The sequence below is a fragment of the Scyliorhinus canicula genome, chromosome 6 (genome assembly GCF_902713615.1).
Source record: "Scyliorhinus canicula chromosome 6, sScyCan1.1, whole genome shotgun sequence".
NCBI lineage: Eukaryota > Metazoa > Chordata > Chondrichthyes > Carcharhiniformes > Scyliorhinidae > Scyliorhinus > Scyliorhinus canicula.
The window spans coordinates 105,627,627-105,655,483 of NC_052151.1; the positions used below are offsets into that span (position 1 = coordinate 105,627,627).

The 27,857-nt window shown below is 46.3% G+C and overlaps 1 protein-coding gene across 8 annotated transcripts in view; it reads left to right on the plus strand.

Moving 5' to 3' along the window:
- The window catches only part of l3mbtl3 (L3MBTL histone methyl-lysine binding protein 3), a 189,090-nt gene that overhangs the window by 145,917 nt on the left and 15,316 nt on the right, over window positions 1-27,857 (plus strand). For all 8 annotated transcript variants that reach the window (XM_038799815.1, XM_038799810.1, XM_038799814.1 and 5 more), the window contains 3 exons: window positions 1,229-1,311; window positions 11,879-12,042; window positions 27,005-27,067. In XM_038799815.1, the coding sequence (XP_038655743.1) occupies window positions 1,229-1,311; window positions 11,879-12,042; window positions 27,005-27,067 (310 nt within the window). The remainder of the gene's footprint in view (window positions 1-1,228; window positions 1,312-11,878; window positions 12,043-27,004; window positions 27,068-27,857) is intronic.

Sequence of the window (27,857 nt, forward strand, 5' to 3'; positions counted from 1 at the left end):
CACTGCTCCTTCCTCGGGTGAAGGAAGCTAGTGATTTGAAACAAACCTGTTGGACTTTAACCTGGTGTTGTAAGACATCTTACTGTGCTCACCCCAGTCCAACGCCGGCATCTCCACATTATGAGGAAAGGTTAGGCAAGCTAGGTTTGTATCCTCTGAAGTTTAGAAGAATAAGAGGTGACCTGATTGAAACATGCAAGATCCTGAGGAATCTTGACTGGTTGATGTGGAAAGGATGTGGGAGAATCTGGAATTAGGAGTCACTGCTTAAAAATAAGGGGTCACTCTTTTAAAACTGAGTGCGGCACAATCTTTTCACTTGAAGGTCGTGAAACTTTGGAACTCTCTTCCTGAAAAGGTTTTGAATATTTTTAAGGCAGAGGTGAATAGAATCTTGGTAAGCGATGGGGTGATAGGTAAGCAATGAGGTGATAGGTTATCAGGAGTAGACAGAGTGCAGATTTGAGATTGTTGTCAAATCAGCCATGATATTATTGAATGGTGGAGCAGGCTCGAGGGGCCAAATGACCTACTCCGGCTCCTTCTCCATGTACTCATAAAGAAGTACAAGTCCAGCAGGGTAATGGGAGCACCAACACCGTACAATTTGTCTCCAAGTCACAAATCACCCTGACTTGGAAATATATCGCTATTTCTTCATTGTTGCTGGGTCAAATACTGAAACTTTTTCCCAAACAGGACTTTGGGGCTACCCATTCCAGCGCCACCTTCCCGAGGGTAATCAGGGCTGTGCAATGAATACTGTCAGCCACATACCCTCTAAATTTCTTTTTTGGAGTATGTGGACGATTTGTTTAAGTGTTTTGAACGACTTTGCACTTTGCACCTTAAAGGGGCCAATCTGCATGGCTTGTGTCGGGATTTTCAGGTTAAAGCGCAGGAATGAAGCTTAAAGGGAGTGTGTGCTTGTCAGTGATATTCATCCTGTAAAAGTTGGGAGATTTTCTGTATTTATTATTTCAAGCAAATATGTAAATTAATTCCAAAAGTCAGGTTCATGATTTTGCTAGGGACAGTGACCAGAATAGTAACTTAAAATTTGGTGAACCCAGCTCTCATGACTAAATAAATATTTTATTTATTCTGCATTTACTATTGTGGCATGATGGACAGACTTTGCTTTTAATTTAGTTTCTCAATTACATGGTTATACATATTTTGATCAGATTGATATGATACAATGTTAACTTTGTCTCCTCTCTTCTAGAGCTGGAAGGCCAATTAAGCATCCAAGGATAAAGCAGGAAGCAGTTGTTACAAATAAGGTTAACTGGCAAAATGAAAACAAAGGTAAGGGAGATCATGGAGCATGATACTGAACAAATCATAATCAATTTGTAGAGTTGGGATGCTTGTATTAACACTTCTCAGTGTGCAGCAAAGGGCAGGATGCAAATACTGCGAATGACAGCACACAGGAAAATAAGAATTACACAGCATGAGGAAATAAGTGTTTAAAACTGCAAGAAGCAGAACCATTTTGCACAGAAGTGCTTAGCCTGAAAAAAAAACAAGCCTATACCAATAGTCATTAGAAAGATTCAGCAGACGAGTCTGAAGAGAACTATACATGATGCCGCAGGTTGGTTCAGTCAATTCCAAAGGTGACAAATGATTTTTGACTGTTACCATGAGGACTGCAGAGGGAAAGTATCGAGCAAACCAGAAGTGTCATATAAACACCGATGCGTCATGCAGCATAATGACCTTCACTGATCTGTGTGAACATGATGATCCAAAATTGAAGCCAGCAAAAATAAGATTGAGGCTATGTGATGGCATAAGACTTATACTGAGAGGATCAATTAGTCTGATAGCCGAATGCAACGACAAGCAGGGAGATCTTGAGTTTGAGATCATAGATGGGATGCAACAGTCATCCATCCCAATTGGAGCAAGTCTACAGCTTGAGCTGGTAACCCTGAATGTGCTAAGGGAGGGGACAAAAATGACTCCAGAGAAAGGGAAACAAAAGACACCAGAGAGAGGAAGACAGGAGGCCCCAGAGAGAGCGAGACAATATTCAAGTAAACCACAAGATGGTTGCTGACCACGTCAGTGCAATAAAGCAAATGAGTCAACGGTAATGTTCCACAGGAAAATGTTCATATCAGAGCTGAACTGGAAAATTTGAAGGGCCAGCTGGGTATATATCAACGAAAAAGCATGATAAACTAAAGTCCTCAGTAAACCACGCTGTACAATAGCTGACCAAACAAATTTCAGGGACAACACAAAGATATCAGGACCTACAATTCCACAGTTGCCAACTCAAAGCAGGAGTTAAAAAATCTCCCCCGATATATAGGCGCAACCGCAAGCATCTATGCTCGACTAGTGAAGCTGCTCCTTCACGGCAGACTTGCAGTGGGGGTGAAGGGGCTTCAGCAGCTGTACTGAGTACAGAACTACCATCAATCCCACAGGTCCAAAAGTCCCCAACATTTATAATGGAACAACAACAGTCATCAAGGCAACAAGGGCCACAGGAACAACACTCTGTCAGACCAAAAAATTCACCCGGAAGAACAGGCAACGAGCATACATTCCCTTAAGAGAAGTGTGAAATTTAAAGGCTATGTGTGCAATGTGCGTACAGAGATTGATTAGTGGAACAAACTATTGTCATTGTGTGAGAAAAGTGGATATATAGTGGATAATATGGGCAACCCACAGTCACACAACATCATACATACAAAAGTGTCTTTTGTCCACTGGGGAAAAAGGGGATGTCCGTATCTTTTTTTTCCCACACGATAAAGTGGATGTTTGTGTTTTGGAAATGCAATCTTGTGCTGCCTGACGAACTTGCCACCGCCATGTGACCATGCCGTGAGAATCTGCTTTTGGAGGATGACATCTGAAGATTAGTTCAATAGAAGCCTCTCGCTGAATCTCACTAATGAAGAATGTTGTCCTTATGCTTGCAACAGTATCTGAGGCCCATCTATCTAATCATCTTCTCTAAGGAGGACAACTTTCATTCTGTCCATGTAACTGTGATGTCTTATCAATTATTCAGAAAATAAGAGAATTTTGAATGGTTATAAAATTCAAATATTAATAGAATGAAACCAGCTGAAATAGACATGTCAGCTCCAAACTAGGTATAAATCTTACCTGAACACTTTTAAATTACACTAACCTGGGATCTCCTGAAAAATCTAAATGATCTAATCCAAATTGTGTGTTAGCACGCAGAATACATTCTTATAATATGATATTGATACTAACTTCTGTATAGTTATCCTATTACATACTATCCTTAATATAATTCCTTGTGTCAAGCCCATGGCTGTTGTGTGCAGGAAGGGTTTTCACTAAGTTGATACTTCAGTATTAAATGACTACAGAAATAAAATTACTACCTGTCAAGTATTCTTTCTGCATACATTTTCTAATCATTTCCAGGTTTTGGACATCACTGACAAAGTTAACATTTATTGTTCATCCCTTGCTGCCCTGAGATGGTGGTATGGTGGGGGTGGGCCTTCTAGAACCACTGTAGACTGTATTCTTTCTAGAACGTTGACCTAACAAGCCACTAAAATTTATCACAGCAGAGGACATTTTAAAATTATTATAACCTGTCTGAATCCTATTGGCTGGAGACAATTGGTTATCCCATGATGTATTTTGGGGAGTATGAGCTCCCCTAATGAAGGGGGCAGGGCTGTCACCAGTAGTTGCAGCTGTACATATAGAGCTGGCCAGTGTGATACCAGCTAGAGAAGGAAGCAGTGGTGAACTACTGCTGCTGTGTACATAGTGTTGTAAATGAAGTTACTTGGTTTGACTCTACAAACTCGTGCTGGATACTTTGTGGCCCTGTTCCTGTGCCGTATTGTTCTTCGTTCTCACAAAAAAAAATCAACCGTACTAGAGTAATATGGACTAGGCTGGGAAAGAGCTTCATTACTAGATTATTACTTCAAACTTCTGGATTACTGGTCCGGTAAAATAACCACTAAATTATGTCAATACCAGACCAATATTGTGCCTTTCTAATTTAAAGGATAGGAATAAATGAATGGGTGGCTATTCGGTGAACAGATTTATGCCTGCCTGTATAACGACTGACTCCATTGTGAAAGCCTTTTACAGCAAGAGCGCACCGTTCTCCACCTGGGCATCTCATTATATGTTTGCTCCTTAGGTGCCTGAACATGCCTATCTGTCAGAACAGAAGTAGGACATTTAGTCCCTCGAGCCTGTTCCATTCTTCAATGAGGTCATGGCTGATCTGTGACCTAACTTCATATTTCCTCCTTTGCTGCATATCCCTGAATGACCTTGGTTAATGAAAACCTCTCAATCTCAGATTTAAAATTAACAAGAGATGCAGCAACAACCCAAATTGCAGAAAAGGATTCCAAATTTCTCATACCCTTTATGTGTGGAAGTATTTCTTAACTTTAGACTTAAGAAACATAACTTTTAGGCTCTGTCCCCTCATCCTCCAGTCCTGTATCAGTAGAAATAGTTTCCCTATCTGCCCTATGAGCTTTCCTTAATATCTTGAAAACTTTGATAAAATCATCCCTTCATCTTTTAAATTCCGGGGAATGGAAGGAGAGTTTGTGTTATCCCCCTCCTTGTAATTTAATCCGTGGAGTTAAGTTATCCTTCTGGTAGGTCAGCACTCCCTCCAACCCTAATATATAATTACTAGGGTGTGGTGCCCAACACTTCCCTCAATTCTCCAGGTCAAATTAGGTTTCAGTATGGCTTTGTAAGGCCTAGTCCTCTAGATGTAAAAGCCAGCTTCTGTGAGTTATTTTGATGTGTTTTTTTTTCTATACCTTGTTTGGATCCTGAACGCGAACCCGACTATTTTCAATTTGTAAAACTGGGAGAAAATGTTACTGCATCAGAGGAGTGATAACACTGACCAATAGGTATCCTTTATGTTAAAAACAAACTTTAATCACAGAATGAACCACGTTAGCAACTAATAAATAGCTTTCCAGTTAACAGTTACAACGTTCTTAAGTAGAAGAATAAATCTTAACTTACTTCCTAAACCTGCCGCAATATTCCAATTAAGCAAACCAATACATATGTATTAAATAATACTCGTAAATAAAGTGAACAACTAGGGCTTTACTTGCTTTTCTCTGTGCAAATTCTTTGGAGAGAGAACCTTTCAGGACCCAACTGGAACACCTCTATTTAGATGAGAGTTCTAGGACCCGCTGACTCTTCAGACAGACCTGGTTCCTCTCATTAACTATTATCACCTGCTCCCAAAGCATAAGACATTATTTTGTCTCTACTTACAAAATATCCCTTGACTTTAGCCAGGGCCATAAATTACGCCTCATAATGAGAAAGGCTTGGTTGGCAGTCTCGTGGAGAGAACCCTTGAGGATGAGTGACCATGATAGAATTCTTTATCAAGCTGGAAATGAGGTAGTTGATTCTCAGACCACAGTCCTGAACCTTAATAAAGGTAATTATGTTGGTATGAGGCATGAGCTGGCTATAACGAACTAGGAAACATTACTGAAAGGAAAGACCGTGGACAGGCAATGGATTGGATTGGATTTGTTTATTGTCACGTGTACCGAGGTACAGTGAAAAGTATTTTTCTGCAAGCAGCTCAACAGATCATTCAGTACATGGGAAGAAAAGGGAATTAAACAAAATTCAAGAAAATACATAATAGGGCAACACAATATGTACAATGTAACTACATAAACATTGTAAGAAGTCTTACAACACCAGGTTAAAGTCCAACAGGTTTGTTTCAAACACGAGCTTTCGGAGCGCAGCTCCTTCCTCAGGTGAGGGAGCTGCGCTCCGAAAGCTTGTGTTTGAAACAAACCTGTTGGACTTTAATCTGGTGTTGTAAGGCTCCTTACTGTGCTCACCCCAGTCCAACGCCGGCATCTCCACATCATACATAAACATTGGCATTGGATGAAGTGTACAGGGTGTAGTGTTAATGAGCTCAGTCAATAAGAGGGTCATTTAGGAGTCTGATGACAGTGGGGAAGAAGCTGTTTTTGAGTCTGTTCGTGTGTGTTCTCAGACTTCTGTATCTCCTGCCCGATGGAAGAAGTTGGAAAAGTGAGTAAGCCGGGTGGGAGGGATCCTTGATTATGCTGCCCGCTTTCCCCAGGCAGCAGGAGGTGTAGATGGAGTCCATGGATGGGAGGCAGGTTCGTGTGATGGACTGGGTGGTATTCACGACTCTCTGAAGTTCCTTGCGGTCCTGGGCCGAGCAGTTGCCATACCAGACTGTGATGCAGACCGATAGGATGCTTTCTATGGTGCATCTGTAAAAGTTGGTACGGGTTAATGTGGACATGCCGAATTTCCTTAGCTTCCTGAGGAAGTATAGGCGCTGTTGTGCTTTCTTGGTGATAGCGTCGACGTGAGTGGACCAGGACAGATTTTTGGTGATGTGCGCCCCTAGGAATTTGAAACTGCTAACCATCTCCACCTCGGCCTCGCTGATGCTGACAGGGGTGTGCACAGTACTTTGCTTCCTGAAGTCAATGACCAGGTCTTTAGTTTTGCTGGCATTGAGGGAGAGATTGTTGTTGTTACACCACTCCACCAGGTTCTCTATCTCCCTCCTGTATTCTGACTCCTCGTTATTCGAGATCCGGCCCACTATGGTCGTATTGTCAGAAAACTTGTAGATGGAGTTGGAACCAAGTTTTGCCAAGCAGTCGTGTGTGTACAGGGAGTAGAGTAGGGGGCTAAGTATGCAGCCTTGCGGGGCACCGGTATTGAGGACTGTTGTGGAGGAGGTGTTGGTGTTCATTCTTACTGACTGTGGTCTGCTGGTCAGAAAATCGAGGATCCAGTTGCAGAGTAGAGAGCCAAGCATTTGAGGCAGGCATTCCAGGAACGAATAGGTGATCTCCAGGAGTTGTTTATTCCTATTTGACGCAAGGGAAATTAGAGATATTATTAGATTCAAAAAAGACGCATGCAAATTAGCAAGAAAAAAACAATAGACGTCAAGATTGGGAACAATTTAAAATTCAGCAAAGGCAGACCAAGGGATTGATTAAGAAGGGGAAAATACAATTTGAAAGTAAGCTAGTGGGAAACATAAAAACTGACTGGAAAAGTTCCTATAGGTATGTAAAGAGTCAAAAATAGGAGGATTCATAATAGGGAACAAAGAAATGACTGAGGAACTAAATTTGTACTTTGCTTCTCTTTTCACAAAGGAAGACCTGAATAATGTACTGGACATTCTGAGAAACACATGTTTTAGTGAGGAGTGGAAGGAAATTAGTATTAGTAAATAAATTATTTGGGGGAATTAATGGGATTGAAGGCAGACAAATCTCCAAGGCCTGATGATCTTTATCCCGGACTACTTAAGGAAGTGGCCCTATAAATAGTGAATCCATTGGTGGTCATTTTCCCAAATTATTTGGACTCTGGAATGGTTTCGACAGATTGGAGGGTAGCTAACAATAATAAAGATTATTATTATTATTAATATAACCCTATTCAAAAAGGGAGGTAGAGGGGAAACGGGGAACTGTAGACCAGTGAACCTAATGTCAATAGTGAAGTTGCTGGAGCCCGTTATCAAACATTTCATAGCACAGCATTTGGTAAGCAGTGGTATAACCAGACAAAGTCTGCATGGATTTATGAAAGGAAAATCATGCTTGCCAAATATACTAGAATTCTTTGAAGATGTGACTACTGAAAGTGACGAGAGAGAAACGGTGGATGTGGTTTATTTAGATCTTCAGAAGGCAGATTACTATGTAAACATTTTAAAAAAAAAAAAAATTTAGAGTACCTAATTATTATTTTTCCAGTTAAGGGGCAATTTAGTGTGGCCAATCCACCTAATCTACACATCTTTGGGTTGTGGGGATGAAATCACGCAGACACTGGGAGAATGTGCAAACTCCACATAAAATGACCCAGGGGCCGGGATTCGAACCCTGGTCCTCAGTGCCTTAAGCTGCAGTGCTAACCATTGTGCCATGTGCTGCCCTCGATTACTATGTAAAGTTAAAAGGTATGGGATAACGGGTAGTGTCGTGAGAGAGATGGAAAGCTGGTTAGCAAAAGGTGAAATAAATGGGTCTTTTACTGATTGGCAGACAGTGACTAGTGGGATACCACAGGGATCTGTGCTAGGACCCCAACTGTTCACATTATATATTAATGATTTGGACGAGGGAATTATATGATTCATCTACAAATTTGCAGATGATACAAAGTTGGGTGGGAGAATGAGCTGTGAGGGGGATGCTAAGATGTTTCAGTAGGATTTGGACACGCTGAGTGAATGAGCATATGCAGTATTATGGGGATATTTTTGCTAATGTTTCAGTAGCAAAAATAGGAAGACAGACTATTATTTGAACGAGGTGTAAATGGAGAGAGATGGATACTCACCGAGTCACTGATGTCCTCGTGCATCAGTCGTTGAAAGTAAGCACGAAGGTACTGCAGGCAGTAAAGAAGGCAAATTATGTGTTGGCCTTCATAGTGACAGGATTTAAGTATAGGAATAGAGATGTTTCACTGCAATTGTATAGGGCACTGATGAGGCTACACCTGGGGTATTGTGTGCAGTTTTGGTGTCCTTATCTGAGGAAGCTTGTTCTTGTTATGGAGGGAGTGCAGCGAAGGTTTACTCGGCTGATTCCTGAGATGGCGGGACTGTCATATGAGGAGAGACTAAGTTGGTTAGGATAATATTCATTGGAATTTAGAAGAGTGAGAGGGGATCTCATGGAAACTTACAAAATTCTAACAGGATTTGACAGAGTAGATTCAAAAAGAATGTTCCTGATGTTGCGCGGAGCAATGGGTCATGGTTTGTGGATAAGGGTTAAACCTTTTGTGACTTAGGTGAGGAGAAATTTCTTTACCTAGAGAGTGGTGAATCTGTGGCATTCACTATCACAAGAAGTAGTTGAGGCCAAAAGGTTGTCTAATTTCAAGAAGGAATTCAATACAGCTCTTACAGCTAAAGGCATCCAGGGATATAAGACCATAAGACATAAGAGCAGAATTAGGCCACTCGGCCCATCGAGTTTGCTCTGCAATTCAATCATGGCTGATATTTTCTCATTCCCATTCTCCTGGCTTCTCCCCATAACCCCTGATCCCCTTATTAATCAAAAACCTATCCATCTCTGTCTTAATAACACTCGGTGATTTGGCCTCCACAGCCTTCTGCGGCAAAGAGTTCCACAGATTCACCACCCTCTGGCTGAAGAAATTCCTCGTTATCTCTGTTTTAAAGGATTATCCCTTTAGTCTGACACGGGGTGCGATTCTCCACTCCCCACGCCGGGTGGGAGAATCGCGGGAGGGCCGTTCTGGCACTTCCCATGATTCTCCCACCCCCCCCCCCCCCCCCCCAAAAAAATGGCGTGTCGTGTTTTGCGACACGCCGCTCGGAGAATCGGCGCTCGCTGTTTTCCCCGGCGACCGGCGATTCTCCAGCCCGGATGGACCGAGCGGCCTGACGACCACGACGGGTTCACACCGGCGGCAACCACACCTGGTCGCTGCTGGCGTGAACAGCGTGCGACAGGTAAGTGTGGGGCCTGTGGGTGGAGGAGAGGGGATCGAGCACCACGGGCGTGCTCGGGAGGTGACTGGCCCGCGATCGGTGCCCACCGATCGTTGGGCCGGTGTCTGTAAACGACGCACTCTCTTTCCCCTCTGCCGCCCCGCAAGATCAAGCCGGCACGTCTTGCGGGGCAGCGGAGGGGAAGATGGCAACCGCGCGTGCGCAGGTTAGAGCCGGCCAACCTGTGCATGCGCGGCTGACGTCACTTAGGCGCCGCTGGCCGCGACATTCTCGGCACGCCGCTTTGACGCGAGCGTCAAGGCCCGGCGGTCGAGTTTCCCGCAACGCCGCTCCTAGCCCCCCCCAGGGGGTGGGGGGGAATAGGGGGCGAGGAGCGGCCTCCGACGCCGGAGTGAAACACTCCGGGTTTCACTCCAGCGTCGGCCGTTGCGGAGAATTTCGCCCACGGTGTCCTCTGGTTCTAGTTTTTCCTATATGTCGCAACATCCTGGAGGGAAGGCAGGGTTAGCCATAATGAATGATGGAGCAGGTTTTCTATGTATAAATTATCTACACCCCAGCGGTCCTTCAAACCTAGGCAATATTCCATTAGCTAGATATCTGTAAACAGGTAAATGGTTCTAAAGATCTATTAAAAGCACACTTGGCCTGCAAATCAATGATTACCTAACTTTTGGGCCATCTTACACAGTGGGTTAAACAGCTGGCGTGTAATGCAGAACAATGCCAGCAGCGCGGGTTCAATTCCCATACCGGCCTCCCTGAACAGGCGCCGGAATGTGGCGACTAGAGGCTTTTCACAGTTACTTCATTGAAGCCTACATGTGACAATAAGTGATTAGTATTATCTTAACCTCCGCTCTAGCAGTTATACTGTCTGTATGCATCTTAGCCCAGGTTTCAAGGGCAGCACAGTGGCGCAGTGGTTAAAAGGATGTGCAGGGTTAGGTGGATTGGCCACGCTAAATTGCCACTTAATTGGAAAAAATTATTTGGGTACTCTAAATTTTAAAAAGAAGAAAAAAGACGGATTTCAATAACAATACTGCAAAAAATATAAAATATGCCGATTTCTTACTTCATCACAACCTACACATGATCTCATCTATATGCAGAGATCCCATCTGTCTTTAGACTTCACTGTTTCTAGCTTTTTACCATTTTAGACAGCACAATGATCTATCATTTTTAGGTGCAAAATTGATAACCTCACACTTGACTATACGGAATTGTTTTTGCCCATTCACTTCATTTATTAATATCTCTACAATTGTATGCTTCCATCTACACTGCTGACTATGCCACCTACCTTTGTATCATCGGTAAATTGTGATTTTGGGAAAGAGCCACAAATTAAAGTCATTGATAAATATTCTATTTATCCAGGGGCTGTTTAAACAGTAAACTGTTTAAATATTCTATTTATCCAGGAGCTATTAAACCAGGGGCTGGTTTAGCTCACATGGGGCTGGTTTAGCTCACGGGCTGGTTTAGCTCACTTGGCTAAATCGCTGGCTTTTAAAGCACACCAAGCAGGCCAGCAGCACGGTTCAATTCCCGTACCTGCCTCCCCGGACAGGCGCCGGAATGTGGCGACTAGGGGCTTTTCACAGTAACTTCATTGAAGCCTACTCGTGACAATAAGTGATTTTCATTCCATTTTCATTTCAATACAGTGAGTAGTTGAGGCCTCAACATAGATCCCTGTGGGACATCACTATCCTCCTATCCTGCCAATTTGAGTACATGACCATATGTTTCCTGCCTTTCAGCCAATCTCCTAAACACATCAATAATTTGTCTTTATTTCCATGAGCTTCACCTAAACTAACAAAATCACTCACAAGAAAGTAACAGTTAATTGCCTTCTGGTAGTCCAGATAGAATTATCTTGTTCACTTCTTTAAACACCTCTTTAAAAAGTAGTTTGTCAGACGTGGCCTGCATGTATATTAAATGGAAGCAAGACAGGTTGTGATGTCTTCCACAGCTAAATAGCTTAATGACACTCAAACCTGAAGAATGGACTGACTGAGCAATAAATCAAAGGTAGGTGGCATCAAAGGAACTATGCCCTCACGTAAACCAGCACCCTAAAGAGTGATGGGGAATAATTTGGACAGACAATGAAATTTAAAAATAGAATTACAAGCAAAACCACTAATGGTCTCTAATTGTAAATTTATTTAATAATACCCAAATCAGATTTTTGAGATGAAAGATTGCTTATCTCTTTTATAAAACCAGAATTTGAGGAGATGTGCATACATCCCAATGTTTTAACTATTTTTAATATGAATCTATTTACTCTCTCTGCAGAAAATGATGATTTCAATCTGCAGCAAGCATTGCATCAGTCTGTGTTTATGTCTTCAGCATCAACAGTGCCCAGTTTGCCTCTCTGCTGGGAACAACACAGCAAGCTATTGCCTGGGGTGGCTGGAATCACTGCCAGAAAAGTAGCAAAATGGACGATTGAAGAGGTATGGAAGAAAGCAATCAATCTTTTTTCAACAAAATTCCACACCTGTCTAAAATCTTACATGCAGTGTGCACTTTGTGTGAATGTTACACTTAATTAAACAGCACTTTTCCCATCACAGTTTATTGATAATACCCCATTGTGATTTAATTGTTAGTCTTCCTTAAACAACATCACGGATATCTTTTGTAAGGGCATTGGGATAGGAACATTGATATACTTAGTAAGAAATAATAATTGAGCATCAGATGAGTCCTTATTCCCTCCTTATCAAAGTGTCACCTGGAAAATATTGCACGTAGGGAGTAGTCATAGGTCATTCGACTCGGCGAGACTACTCTGCCATTCTTTCAGATCATGGCTGATCATCTACTCACGTCATTTTTCCTACTGTCCCCATATCCTTTGATGTCATTAGTGTCCAGAAATCTTATTGATTTTCTGTATTGAACATACTCGATAGCTCAGTAGCTTCAGTATCTACCCTCTGGGGTAGACAATTCCAAAGATTTACCACCTTCTGAGTGAAGAAATTCCACCTCATTTCAATCTTAAATAGCTCAGTTCTTGTTCTGAGACTGTATTACCTAGCTCTAGACTCTACCCTGTCACACCCTGCAAGGAATTAGTGGGTTTCAATGAGATTACTTATTCTACTAAACTCCAGAAAATACAGCCCCAGTATCCACAGTCTCTCCTAAAAACATCCTGGCATTCCAGGGATTAGTCAGGTGAACCTCCGTCGCACTCCTTCAGTAGCAAATATATCCTTCCTCAGATAAGGATACCAAATCTGTCCACAATGCTCCAGGTGCGGTCTCATCAAGGCTCTATACAATTGCAGCAAGGCATTTTTACTCCTGTACTCAGATCCCCTTACGATGAAGGCTAACATGCTGCTTGCCAAGGGCAGCACGGTAGCACAGTGGTTAGAACTGTTGCTTCACAGCGCCAGGGTTCCTGGTTCGATTCCTGGCTTGGGTCTATGCGGAGTCTGCACATTCTCCCCGTGTCTGCGTGGGTTTCCTCTGGATGCTCCGGTTTCCTCCCACAAGTCCCAGAATATGTGCCATTAGGTAATTTGGACAGTCTGAATTCTCCCTCGGTGTACCCGAACAGGTGCCGTAGTGTGGCGACTAGGGGCTTTTCATAGTTACTTCATTGCAGTGTTAATGTAAGTCTACTTGTAACAATAGTAAAAGATTATTATTGTAATTACTTTCTGTAGCTGCATATTAGCGTTTTGTGATTAATGAACAAAAACACCCAGGTCCCATCAGACTCCTGCACTTCCCAAACTCTCATCATTTAATAAACAATCTGCATTTCTTTATTTTTTTAATCAAAGTGGATAACTTCATGCTTATTCACATTAGATTCCACATGCTATGTTCTTGCCCCTTCACTTAGCCTGTCCAAATCCCTTTGAAGTTCTTTACATCCTTCTCACCAATTTGGAAATGCTATGTTTAGCCCCACATGTCTGTTAGCCAATTCTCAATCCATAGCAGATAATTACCCCAATCCCATGTGCTCTAATGCTGTTTACTAACATCCTTACGGGCCTTTTTGAAAATCCAAATATACCAAAGGTTCTCCTTTATCAATGCTACAAGTAACATCCTCCAAAAACTCCCAACACGTTTGTGAAGCATGAGTTCCCTTTACTAAAACTATGTTGACTCTGCCCAATCATATCATTATTTTCAAAATGGCCACTGATCACATTCTTTATAACAGGTCATAATGAAGTTCTCCTTTTCCTTTCTCTCTCCCTTCTTAAATAGTAGGATTACATTTGCTACTTTTCAGTCTGAAGGAACTTTTCCAGAATCTAGAATTTGAAAAGATATCCACCAATGCACCCACTATCTTTCTAGCAACCTAGAGTACAGCTCATCTGGTCCAGGGGATTTATCAATAATTTGTTTGAGTAATACCTCTTTAATACTAACTTCTTTTAATTCCTCAATTTCTCTTAGTTCCCTCATATTTCTGTATGTACCTCCGTGAAAACAGACACAACGTGATTGTTTAGTTTCTCCAGCATTGCCATATTCTTCTTTATAAATTCTCCTGTCTCCCTCTGCAATGGACCTGCATTTTTCCTTGCTAATTTTTTCCTTTTCACATAACTGAAGAAATGTTATAGTCTGCTTTCATGTTACTTGTCATCTTGCATTCACATTCTTTGTTCCCTTTATTTATCAGTTTCTTGGTCATCCTTTGCTGGATTCTGAATTGCTCCCAATTCTCAAGCTTACCAATTTTCCCCGCAACCTTATAAGCCACTTCCTTTGATTTAATACCATCTTTAATCGTTTCTTATCCTCTGTTGGGTTTTTGTGTCTTAGAGGAATATATATTTGTTGTTGACCATACAATAATTCATCATATATTGTATATATTCATATATTAGCCATTGCCTGTCTACCGTCAAATCTGTTAATGTATTTTCCGAACCACCATCACCAACTTGCACCTTCAAATTTGTCCAGATTTAGGACCCAGCTTCAGAATGAACTATATCCCCTCAGCCTATCCTTCCCAAATGATGAATATCTCTGAATATTCAGATCCCAGTCTGGTTACACTGTAAGCACAGTTGTGGAATGGCAATTAAAGCTTACCTATTAACTTCTATTTGTGCCTTCAAATCATCTACATTATTGCGAATGTTGTGTGCATTCAGATAGAATGCCCTTAAACTTTGTCACCTGATCGTATTTGATACTTGCTTTTGCTTCATCTGCATTGCTACTTTTCTACTTCATGTTGCAAGTTTTGCTTCCCTCCACTTTGAGCTATTTCTCAGGTTCCCACCCCTCTGCCAACTTAGTTTTAAACCCTCAAAACAGGCTGAAAAAGCTTGAGCTCCAGGTTTCAGAACTCGGTGGTGGCTGGAGTCACTGTGGTGCCTTTGTGAGGCACAGATCTATGTAGGCACCATTGTTAGATAGGTTGACAAACTGCAGAGTAGGTGCATGCAGACAGAGAGGGAACGGGTGGCCACCATGCAGGATTCCCAAGTCGATTTTGATTGCTAACCAGTTTGCCACCATTTTCCCACTTTGGATACAAGTGAGGATGATGGTTCCTCAGAGGATTGTAGCAAGAGCCAAATCCATGGCACCATGGGTGAGTCAAGGGCACAGGAGGGGAGAATAAAGAGCGGAAAGCCAATATTGTTAGTGGATTCATTAGTTCGGGGAACAGACGAGCATTTCTGCGACTGCAGACTTGACTCCAGGATGGTGTGTTGCCTCTCTGGTGCCATGGTCAATGTTGTTACAGAGCGGATGTGGGACATTCTTCTGGGGGCAGGGTTAACAGCCAGAGGTTATGTTCCATATTTGTACCAATGGCATAGGCAGAAAGAGGGACAAAGTCTTGAAAGCTGATTTTAGGGAGTTAGGAAAGAAATGGAAAAAGCAGGACCTCAAATGCTGTAATCTCAGGATTAGTCCCAGTGCCACGTGTGTGTGTGAGGAATAGGAGCTTTGAATAATTGAACGTACGGCTAGAAAAATAGGGCAGCGCAGTGGGTTAGCCCTGTTGCCTCACGGCGCTGAGGTCCCAGGTTCGATCCCGGTTCTGGGTCACTGTCTGTGTGGAGGTTGCACATTCTCCCCGTGTTTGCATGGGTTTCGCTCCCACAACCCAAAGATGTACAGGCTAGGTGGATTGGCCATGCTAAATTGCCCCTTAATTGGAAAAAATGAATTGGGCACTCTAAATTAAAAAATATATATATGGCTAGAAAAATGACATAGGAGGGAGGGCATCCGATTTTTCAGGCATAAGGACTGGTTCTGTGGCAGGTCGGGCCTGTACAAGATGGGACGGGTTGCACCTTAGCAGGGCCAGAACTAACATCCCCAGAGGGAGATTTGAGACTGCATATGTGTTTATCTGGGACACATGGTGCATCCATGATTTCCCACTCAAAAGCTCAAACTTTTGCAGGACCAGGACTAACATCTCCAGAGTGAGATTTAGAGTGCAGTTGTGTTTGTCTAGGACACCTGGTGTATCCATGATTTCCCACATATCACAGGAAGCACATTTCACTCATCTAAGCTGCCTGCCAAACCTTGGTCGGGATTCTCCAAAATCCCGGCCAAGTGTTGATGCCGGCATAAACACCGGAGTGTTTCACGCCGGCATCAACGGCCTCTTGGCCCAGCCCTCCAGTGGGCCACAGGGGGCCAGCACGGCGCTGTTGTGCTGCTCCGGCACTTATACGCGGCCCTGCAACGCCGGTGTGGGTCCGTGAATGCATGTGGTGGCCGTTTCCGCGCCAGTGCATGCGTGTGGTGGCCGTTTCTGTGCCGGCTCCGTGCAACATGGCGTAGCGACATAGCGGGCCTGCGCGGAAGGAGGTAGGCCCCCTCAAGATTGCGTGCGTGCGCCCGCTGATCGTTAGCCCCCGATCGCGGGCCTGGGCTAACCCTGGAGTCTGATCCCCCTGCTCCCACGAGGACGGCCACCTCGGCCGCGGGTCCGAGCTCCCGCTGGGTGGTACCAGGTTTCACGCTGGCGGAAATCGCGGGCGCTTGGCCGGTCAACCGCAGAGAATCGCCGCGGTGCCGAACGCCGCCGTGTCGACCACGCGCGCACACGACTGCCGCCGATTCTCTGGTGGCCAATGAATCGTGCCCGGAGGTTTGGCAGGAATTTCCGGCGTCACTGATTCTCCGACCCAGCGCGGGCTCGGAGAATCCCAGCCCTTAACTTTGCAAACTGTATATTTTGTCATAAGGAGAAGAGAATGACCTTCTAGTTACTGACCAGTTACCTTCTTCCATTGTACCAACGTAAGAATAAATACTGCTCAAATATTGCAAAATATTTAGGAACATACTCGAGCCCCAAGTACCCCCCAGACTACCTGGTGGGATATTAAAGTTGGGTTTGGGAAATGCTTGAGCCACTCATGACACTTGTGTTTTATATGACAATTTTCTGGATTTGGGACAGCTACACAGCTGAGAGAAGCAGGGGGCCTAATTTGAGGCAAAGCCAGTCTGATGTCATTGTGGTAAAATCACATGTCTGAATCATCTCACAGCCTTCTCTGTAAAAGATGTTGGCAGGAAGGATCTTGGCCAGGAAAAAAACAAAGTAAGAATCAATCTTTTTAAAGTTTATTGTGGACCAAGAAGAGCAGGAGTGCACCTAACTGGACCACATTAGACTTTGTGTCTTCCCGACTCACCTCCGTGGTCATTCTAGATTATCTGTCTCTCAACTTTCCAGGGACATTTCTTTAGGTGCCTAGTTGTGACCTGCAGCCTTACAATATCCCATTCCTCACCATCAACTCTTGTCATCCCTGATGTCTTTAGGCAGGAGTGGGGGCACATTAACATGAGTTAAGATCAGAGTGGGGAGAGGCAGGGTGGACAGATTTCCACCAATTTCTGCATCCACACACCCAACACATTAAAATCGAGGCTTGGTATCAGAATTTGACTTGCTTGCATCATCTAGTCAAAATGATAATAAAATTATCAACTTTTTATATGAAACAATATAAGCTAGTAAATGAATGAGTTAAACTTTTCTTGCCAAATTATCAAGGAGTAAGTCAAATCATGAAATTAATCATAACTAACATTTCTTTCTCTACACTTCTAGTTAAAAATTATGTTAATTGTATCATAAGTGTACTCAAGATATTCACATCGAAAAAATCCACCATAGAAATTTAAGTCGTCATTTCAAGTCGAGGACTTTTTTAATGATATAATGGTTTCATTACTGCTAATCAACTTCTCTGACGTTGAAAATAAACTGTTGCACAAATGTACTCGAGAACAAGTAATAGGAGTCGGGCATATGTCCCCTTAAGCCTGCTCCCCCACTTAACACAATCATGTCTGATACTCTGCTTTCCTGCCCTTTCCCCATTTGCCTTGATGGCCTGAGACCTGTCAAGTCTCATTCATTCTAATAACTTTTTTTTTTTAAATAATTTTTATTGAAACATTTTGAATTTATACAACAACATCAAACCATACTAAAATACCAACAATAACAATAATGACAACAATCATGAACCTTCGCCCCTCCTCAATGAACAACTCACTCAGCTAAATCGCTGGCTTTTAAAGCAGACCAAGCAGGCCAGCAGCACGGTTCGATTCCCGTACCAGCCTCCCCGGACAGGCGCCGGAATGTGGCGACTAGGGGCTTTTCACAGTAACTTCATTGAAGCCTACTCGTGACAATAAACGATTTTCATTTCATTTTCATATTAACAACATCTTAAATTAACACAATGTTAAGTTACATAACCGTAGCGAAAAAAAATAGAAACTATAATAAGGAACACCCCCCCCCCCCCTTGCTATTGACCAAGATACCTATCTTTGAGCCAGGAAGTCCAGAAAAAGCTGCCACCGTTGTGCTGATCCTTGCTGAACCCTTGTGCTGATCCTCTCAGGGCAAATTTGACTCTTTCCAACTTTATAAATCCCGCCATGTCATTGACCCAGGTCTCCACACTTGGGGGCCTCGCATCCTTCCACTGCAGCAAGATCCTCCGCCGGACTACTAGGGACGCAAAGGCCAGGACACCGGCCTCTTCGCCTCCTGCACTCCCGGCTCCACCGCAACTCCGAAAATCGCGAGTCCCCACCCTGGTTTGACCCTGAATCCAACCGCCCTCGACACCGTCCCCGCCACCCCCTTCCAGAATTCTTCCAGTGCTGGGCATGCCCAGAACATATGGGCATGATTCACTGGACTCCCCGAACATCTGGTGCACATGTCCTCACCCTCAAAGAACCTACTCATCCTAGTCCCGGACATGTGGGCCCGGTGCAGCACCTTAAATTGGATGAGACTAAGCCTCGCACAAGAGGAGGAAGAGTTGACTCTCTCCAAGGCATCCGCCCAAGTCCCGTCCTCTATCTGCTCCCCACGTTCCCCCTCCCATTTAGCCTTCAGCTCCTCCACTGATGACTCCTCCACCTCCTGCATTACCTTATAGATGTCAGACACCTTCCCCTCTCCGACCCATACACCCGAAAGCACTCTGCCCATCGTCCCCCGCGAGGGCAGCAAAGGGAATCCCTTTACCTGTCGCCTAGCAAACGCCTTTACCTGCAAGTATCTGAACATGTTCCCTTGGGGAAGCCCAAATTTATCTTCCAGTTCCCCCAGGTCCGCAAACCTCCCACCAATAAACAGGTCCCTCAAGTTACTGATGCCCACCCTTTGTCACCCCCTAAATCCCCCATCCTTGTTCCCCGGGATGATCCGATGATTGCCACCCAATGGAGCCTCCATCGAGCCCCCTGTTTCCCCCCCCCCCCCCCCCCCCCCTATGCAGTCTCCACTGTCCCCAGATTCTTAGGGTCGCCGCCACCACCTAGGTCCACAAATTTTTTATAAAATTCCACCGGGAACCCATCCGGCCCCGGTGCCTTCCCTGACTGCATCTGCCCGATCCCCTTAACCAGCTCCTCCAGCTCAATCGGCGCACCCAATCCATCCACCTGCTCCTCCTGCACCTTCGGGAAAGAAAGCCCATCGAGGAACCTCTCCATTCCCCTCCTCTCCCCCATTGGCTCCGACCGGTACAGTTCCCCGTAAAAGTCCTTGAAGACCTCATTCACCTCTACCCCTTTCCGCACCACTTTCCCACTCTTGTCTCTCACTCCAGCAATTTCCTTAGCCGCATCCCGCTTGCGGAGCTGATGAGCCAGCATCCTACTCGCCTTTTCACCATGTTCGTACACTGCCCCTTGTGCCTTCCTCCACTGTGCCTCTGCCTTTCTAGTGGTCAGCAAATCAAATTTAGCCTGCAGGCTGCGCCTCTCCCCCAACAGTCCCTCCTCTGGTGCCTCTGCGTACCTCCTGTCTACCTCCAGCATCTTTCCCACCAGTCTATCCCTCTCACTCCTCTTGCTCCTCTCCCTGTGTGCCCCGATGGATATCAGCTCCCCACGAATCACTGCCTTCAGGGCTTCCCAGACCACCCCCACCTGAACCTCCCCCGTATCATTCACCTCGAGGCATTCTCATAACTTTTGATTACAGTGGAAGATTTTTGTAATGTAGTTTCTCACTTTGGATTTTTGAGCGGGACTCATCCTGTGCAAGAATGGAAAATTCTGAGCGCAACCAAAAGTCAACGGACCAGACAATGTTAGTGGGGGTGGGGCTGGAAAATCCCAGCCATTTTGCTTTAAATTTTCCTTCCTGTCCTTCCTTTTCTCTCTGTTAATCCAATCTGTCTTTCCTTCTCCGTATTGATTTCTCTGCACCTGATTTGATATTGAATTCACCCACACTAACCTTTTGGTCTTTACAGATCATTACACAATCCTTCAATGTGATCAGTTAAGTAGATACACAGTTGTTTCTCCCATTCACTCAGGTCCCAGATGTCCAGATGCTCTTGCTGCATTCTTATTAGAGAGTACTGACTTCCAGTTGCGGCTATGCGGAGCTAAGCCACACATTCGGCAGCTCCTGCTATTTAGGGACTTTTGGGCCGTTTCGAGGGCCCCAAACGGAGCTGTTTCTACGCATCCCGGTGGGGGAAGGTGCCTGGAAGAACTTGCCCCACACTATATGGTGCTCACCTGGAGTGGGAAGAAGAAAAAGGCTGCAGTAACTCCCCCAAAAAAACGGGGGAAGAAAAACAAAATGGCGGCCGGCACTCCTGCTATTTAGGGACTTTTGGGCCGTTTTGAGGGCCCCAAACGGCGCTGTTTCTACACATCCTAGTGGGGGAAGGTGCCTGGAAGAACTTGCCCCACATTATCTGGTGAAAAAGGCTGCAGTAACGCCCCCCAAAAAACGGGTGAAAAAAAACAAAATGGCGGCCGGCGCTCCCGCTATTTAAGGGCTTTTGGGCCGTTTTGAGGGCCCCAAACAGTGCTGTTGCTACATATCCCGGTGGGGGAAGGTGCCTGGAAGAACTTGCCCCACACTATATGGTGAAAAAGGCTGCAGAAACGCCCCAAAAAAAACGCGGGAAGAAAAACAAAATGGCGGCCGGCGCAACACCCGAGGACTGGTGGAAGTGGGCGCAGGAGCAACAGGCCTCGCTCCTACGTTGTTTTGCTGAGCTGAAGGCTGAGCTGCTGGACTCCATGAATGCAACTGCGACCAAGCTGCTTGGGACCCAGGCGGCACAGGAGGAGTCTATTCGGGAGTTGCAGCGGCAGGCCGTTGAAAGAGAGGAGGAGGCCGTGGTCCTCGTTGGGAAAGTGGAGTTGCACGAGGCACTTCATAAAAAGTGGCAGGACCGCTTGGAGGAGCTGGACGTTCGCACGAGGCGAAAGAATCTGAGGATCCTGGGCCTGGCGGAGGGGCTGGAGGGGTCGGATCTCCCGGCGTATGTGACCACGTTGTTGAGCTCGTTGATGGGAGCAGGGTCCTTCCATTTGCCCCTGGAGCTCGAGGGAGCGCACAGAGTGATGGCCAGGAGGCCCAAGGCAGGTGAGCCCCCGAGGGCGGTGCTGGTGCGGTTCCACCGATTCAGTGACCGGGAGTGTGTGCTGCGCTGGGCCAAGAAAGAGAGGAGCAGTAAATGGGAGAATTCGGTAGTGAGGATCTACCAGGACTGGAGTGCGGAAGTGGCTAAGCGGCGGGCCAGGTTCAACCGGACGAAGGCGGTGCTTCATGCTAAGCAGGTCAGGTTTGGAATGCTGCAGCCTGCGCGCCTGTGGGTGACATACAAGGACCGGCACCATTACTTCGAGTTCCCGGAGGAGGCGTGGGCCTTTGTACAGGCGGAGAAGCTGGACTTGAACTAGGGCCTGGGAACATACTTTGGCCGGCGTTGTTTCCGCTGTGGCTGTTTTGTTCCAACTGTTTCAACTTTTTCAACTTCGAAATGTGTGTTATGTATGCTGGTTTTCTTTTTGCTCTGTTTACGGGTGGGTTTGTCTGTTGGGTATGGTTGTGGGGTAGGTGGGGAGTGTTGGGGGTTTGTGTTCTATATGTTCTCTTCTGTACGGGGCTGGGGATTGAGGGGAAACTGGATTTTGGGGAACTGCGTCAGAAGGATGGGGTGTGGCATTGTGAAAGCGCGGGCTTTCCTCTGGTTTCCCGCGCTGCGGGGCAGGGGGGTGGAGCTTGCGATGGGGGAAGGGCCTCTACGGGTCTTTTTTCCCGCGCTGCAATAATGCCAAGGAGGTGTGGCAAGAGGGGGATGACCCCAAGCCGGGAGGGGATAGGTTTTGGCGGGAGCTGCCGGGGTCAGCAGAAGTCAGCTGACTCACGGAAGTACCATGGAGGGTGCGTCGCGGCTAGGAGGGGTCCTAGCCTGGGGGGGGGGAGGGGGGTGGGGGGGGATACCGGGTTGCTGCTGGAACGACTAGGAAGGAGCCGATGAGGGCCGGGGGGGAAGAGGAGAGGCGCTATCGCCATGGGGAACGGGTCGAGCGGGGTATGCTGGCCTGGGGCGAACATCTGCCAAGCTATGGCTAGTCGGCAGGGGAGGGGGGCGGGTTGCCCTCTGATCCGGCTGATTACCTGGAACGTGAGGGGGCTGAACGGGCCGGTTAAGAGAACCAGGGTGGTCTCCCATCTAAGGGGGTTGAAGGCGGACGTGGCTATGCTCCAGGAGACCCACCTGAAGGTGGCGGACCAGGTCCGTCTGAGGAAGGGGTGGGTGGGGCAGGTTTATCATTCAGGATTGGACGCAAAGAACCGGGGGGTGGCGATTCTAGTGGGGAAGAGGGTGGCGTTTGAGGCGGCTGAGGTGGTGTCGGACAAGGAGGGCAGATATATCATGGTGAGGGGTAGGCTGCAGGGAGAGAAGGTGGTGCTGGTGAACGTATATGCCCCGAATTGGGATGATGCTGGCTTCATGAGGCGCTTGTTGGGCCACGTCCCGGACCTGGAGGCAGGGGGCCTGATCATGGGGGGAGATTTTAACACAGTGCTGGATCCCACACTGGACCGGTCCAGTTCAAGGACGGGTAGGAGACTGGCGGCGGCCAAAGTGCTGAGGGGATACATGGACCAGATGGGAGGGGTGGATCCCTGGAGGTTTGGGAGACCGAGAGCGCGGGAGTATTCCTTTTTCTCTCACGTCCATAGGGTTTATTCCCGGATAGACTTTTTTGTCCTGAGCAGGGGGTTGATCCCGAGGGTGCAGGATGCCGAGTATTCGGCCATAGCGATTTCGGACCATGCCCCGCACTGGATTGATCTGGAGATGGGGGAGGCGCGGGACCAGCGCCCGCTCTGGCGCCTGGATGTGGGGATGCTGGCGGAGGAGGAGGTGTGTAAGAGGGTTCGGAGAAGCATTGAGGGGTATCTGGTTACCAATGATACGGGGGAGGTCCAGGTGGGGATGGTCTGGGAGGCTCTGAAAGCAGTGATCCGGGGGGAGCTGATCTCCATCCGGGCCCACAGGGAAAGGAAGGAGAGGAAGGAGAGGGAGAGACTGGTGGGAGAGCTTCTGGAGGTGGACAGGAGATATGCGGAGGCACCGGAGGAAGGGTTGCTGGGAGAACGGCGCAGGTTGCAGGCCAATTTTGACTTGCTGACCACCAGAAAGGCGGAGACACAGTGGAGGAGGGCGCAGGGTGCGGTATATGAGTATGGAGAGAAGGCGAGCAGGATGTTGGCGCATCAGCTCCGTAGGCGAGATGCGGCTAGGGAAATTGGGGGAGTGAAGGATGGGGGTGGAAATGTAGTGCAGAAGGGGACAGAAGTAAACGGGGTCTTTAGGGACTTTTACGAGGGATTGTACCGGTCGGAACCTCCGAGGGGGAGAGAGGGGATGGAGAGCTTCATGAACAGGCTATGTTTCCCAAGGGTTCAAGAGAGGCTGGTTGAGGGGCTGGGGGCGCCGATAGAGTTGGAGGAGCTAGTCAGGGGGATCGGGCAAATGCAGTCAGGTAAGGCCCCGGGGCCGGACGGGTTCCCGGCAGAATTTTACAAAAAATATGCGGACCTGGTGGGTCCCCTGCTGGTGCGAACTTTCAATGAGGCGTGGGAGGGGGGGGCTTTGCCCCCGACGATGTCGCGGGCACTGATCTCTTTGATCCTAAAACGGGATAAGGACCCCTTGCAGTGCGGATCATATAGGCCTATTTCACTCCTTAACGTAGACGCTAAGTTGCTGGCGAAGATCCTGGCTACCAGGATAGAGGATTGTGTGCCAGAGGTAATTCATGAAGATCAGACAGGGTTTGTCAAGGGGCGGCAGCTCAACACGAATGTGCGGAGACTGCTCAATGTTATCATGATGCCGGCAGTGGAGGGGGAGGCGGAGATAGTGGTGGCGCTGGATGCAGAGAAGGCGTTTGATAGAGTTGAATGGGGGTACCTATGGGAGGTGCTGGAGAGGTTTGGATTTGGGGAGGGATTCATCAAATGGGTGAGGCTGCTTTACGCGGCGCCGATGGCGAGTGTAGTCACAAATGGAAGGAGATCGGAGTATTTTAGGCTTTATCGTGGGACCAGGCAGGGGTGTCCCCTGTCCCCCCTGCTCTTTGCACTGGCGATTGAACCGCTGGCCATGGCGTTGAGGGAGTCAGGGAAGTGGAGGGGTCTGGTGCGGGGGGGGGAGGAGCACCGGGTATCGCTGTATGCAGACGACCTGCTGTTATATGTGGCGGACCCAGAGGGGGGAATGCCGGGGGTGATGGAACTGTTAGCGGAATTTGGGGGCTTCTCGGGCTATAAGCTGAACTTAGGAAAGAGCGAGGTATTTGTAGTGCACCCGGGAGATCAGGAGGAGGGAATTGGGAGGCTCCCCTTCAGGAGGGCAGTGAAGAGTTTCAGGTACCTGGGGGTGCAGGTGGCCAGGAGTTGGGGGGCTCTTCATAAGCTTAACTTCACCAGACTAGTGGAACAGATGGAGGAGGAATTTAAAAGGTGGGACATGGTGCCGCTATCGCTGGCGGGCAGAGTGCAATCCGTCAAAATGACGGTTCTCCCGAGGTTCTTGTTCCTCTTCCAGTGCTTGCCCATCTTTATCCCTAGGGCCTTTTTTAAAAGAGTGACCAGCAGCATCATGGGATTTGTTTGGGCGCATGGCACCCCAAGGGTGAAGAGGGTCTTCTTGGAGCGGAGTAGGGATGGGGGGGGGCTGGCGTTGCCCAACCTCTCGGGGTATTACTGGGCGGCCAACGTGTCGATGGTGCGTAAGTGGGTGATGGAGGGGGAGGGGGCAGCATGGAAACGGATGGAGAGAGCGTCCTGTGGGGATACAAGCCTGGGGGCCCTGGTAACGGCGCCGTGGCCGCTCCCTCCCACGAGGTATACCACGAGTCCGGTGGTGGCGGCTACCCTCAAGATTTGGGGGCAGTGGAGGCGACATAGGGGAGAAGTGGGGGGCTCGATGGAGGCTCCGTTAAGGGGGAACCATAGGTTCGTCCCGGGGAACATGGATGGGGGATTTCGGGGATGGTATAGAGCGGGCATTAGACAGCTGAAGGACCTGTTTATCGACGGAAGGTTTGCGAGCCTGGGGGAGTTGGAAGAGAAATTTGGGCTCCCGCCGGGAAACATGTTTAGATATCTGCAGGTAAAGGCATTTGCTAGACGGCAGGTGGAGGGATTCCCTGCGCTCCCCGCGAAGGGGGTGAGTGACAGGGTGCTCTCGGGGGTCTGGGTCGGGGAGGGGAAGATATCCGATATCTACAAGCTTATGCAGGAGAAGGAAGAGGCGTCAGTAGAGGAGCTGAAAACGAAGTGGGAGGGGGAACTGGGGGAACAGATCGAAGACGGGACATGGGCTGATGCCCTGGAGAGGGTAAATTCTTCCTCCTCGTGTGCGCGGCTTAGCCTCATCCAATTCAAGGTGCTGCATAGGGCCCACATGACTGGGACGAGGATGAATAGGTTCTTTGGGGGTGAAGATAGGTGTGCCAGGTGCTCGGGGAGTCCAGCGAACCATGCCCATATGTTCTGGGCATGCCCGGCATTGGAGGAGTTCTGGAAGGGGGTGGCGAGGACGGTGTCAAGGGTGGTGGGATCCAGGGTCAAGCCAGGATGGGGACTCGCGATCTTTGGGGTTGGGGTAGAGCCGGGAGTGCAGGAGGCGAAAGAGGCCGGTGTGCTGGCCTTTGCGTCCCGAGTAGCCCGGCGAAGGATTTTGCTACAGTGGAAGGACGCGAGGCCCCCAAGCGTGGAGACCTGGATCAATGACATGGCGGGCTTTATTAAGCTTGAGAAGGTTAAATTCGCCCTGAGAGGACATGTCAAGCCGGTATAATTTTTAAATAATTTGGGAAAAACTGGATATCCCGATTACATTCCTTTTTATTGTGCAAAGCTTTAAAACATTATTGCAAGATAAAGATTAGGTCACTCAGATCCAGTCATGAAAAGTGCATTAATGTTTTGACTTTTGTCGTATGTATTTTGGTATTATTTAAATAATTACTTTTCTTTATCCTCGGGTCTACACTAGGGGTTTCTTAACATGAACCTCCCTTCATTCTTTTAAGTTACGAGGTACCTAACTCTAGCCATGAGTTAGAATTAGCTGCTAACACCTGGAATACATTTGCCCTCAGTGCTCATTAATTTTGAATATGGATGCTTTCCCAGAGTTCAGCAGGTTTGTCACAAACTCAATTTATTGGACTTTTCTGACATTTCTTCCTCTAATCTCTTGCATTTAGTGTGTACCTCCAATCAGTACCAAAATTTACTTCTCTGTTCACAAACAAAAACAGAAAATACTGGACAACCTCAGTAGGTCTGCCAGCATCTGTGGAGAGAGAAGGGAGCTAACATTTTGAGTCTGGAAGACTCTTTGTTAAAGCTCTTTGTTCATGGTTTTCTGGCAAAACCCTACAGTTATGAAGCTGCATACCCCTTTCCTCAATAGAGATGTGTAGCTAATAATAGTCGGAATGCTAAATATTAAATACCCTTGAGTAGGTATTTGAATGTTTGTGCCTTTATTGTTAAATTTCAGTAATATCTGATTGCTTTTTATTGTGAAATTTATGTGTCTCTGGTATTATCCGTAGGTATCTGAATTTATACTGAGTTTGCCAGGTTGCGAAGAACAAGCCAAAGCATTTAGGCATGAAGTAAGTTTGAAAGTTTAAATATTGCTTAAATATTTTATGTAAAAAGATATACGAGGAAAAGGAATGTCATCTAGTCTCTTCAAACAGAAGGATAAACATTCCAAAATAATCATCCAATTGATTAGGTGACATTTATTTTCCAAACAGTGAGGACTTAACTCACTCAAAACCCATTCAATTTGTGTGATGAATAGAAAAAAATATTCAAAGCCACTACTTTCTATTGTCATGTATCGTGAGGGTAGCCTAATAGCAGTGACTGCACATCAAAGTAATTCATTGTAGAATTAAGCATTTTGTGCATTTCTTCAGGAACTTTTTTTAATTAATGGGAAACATAAGGTTATTCTTAATTATTGCATTTTGTGGCAATGTTCATCAAAAATGTGTAAATCAAAACTTCTGGATTTATACTGTTCTATTTGAAATAGAAGCATAGATCAGCTTAATCTAGTTTATTTTAAAGATGATATCGGTTTGGCCACAAAAGACATGTTTTGTGAAACAAAGCAAAAATGAATTACTTAGTATGTCCTTTTTCGATATTTCCATAAAAAATTTTCACACTTAATTATTGAATAATAATAAATACCCATTTCTTTTTTGCCAGCAGTTTGCATGAGTTCTTTTGAAGTGTGTCAGTTTTGATGAAAAAGAATGGGAAAGTGGTGTTGCTGATCAAATTAGGATGCATCTCATGTGGTTTCCCTAATTTTCCAATATGAAAGCAAATAAGTTTGAGAATGCTGAAATAATACTTCTGCCTTTCATCAAAGGTCAATAGGATTGT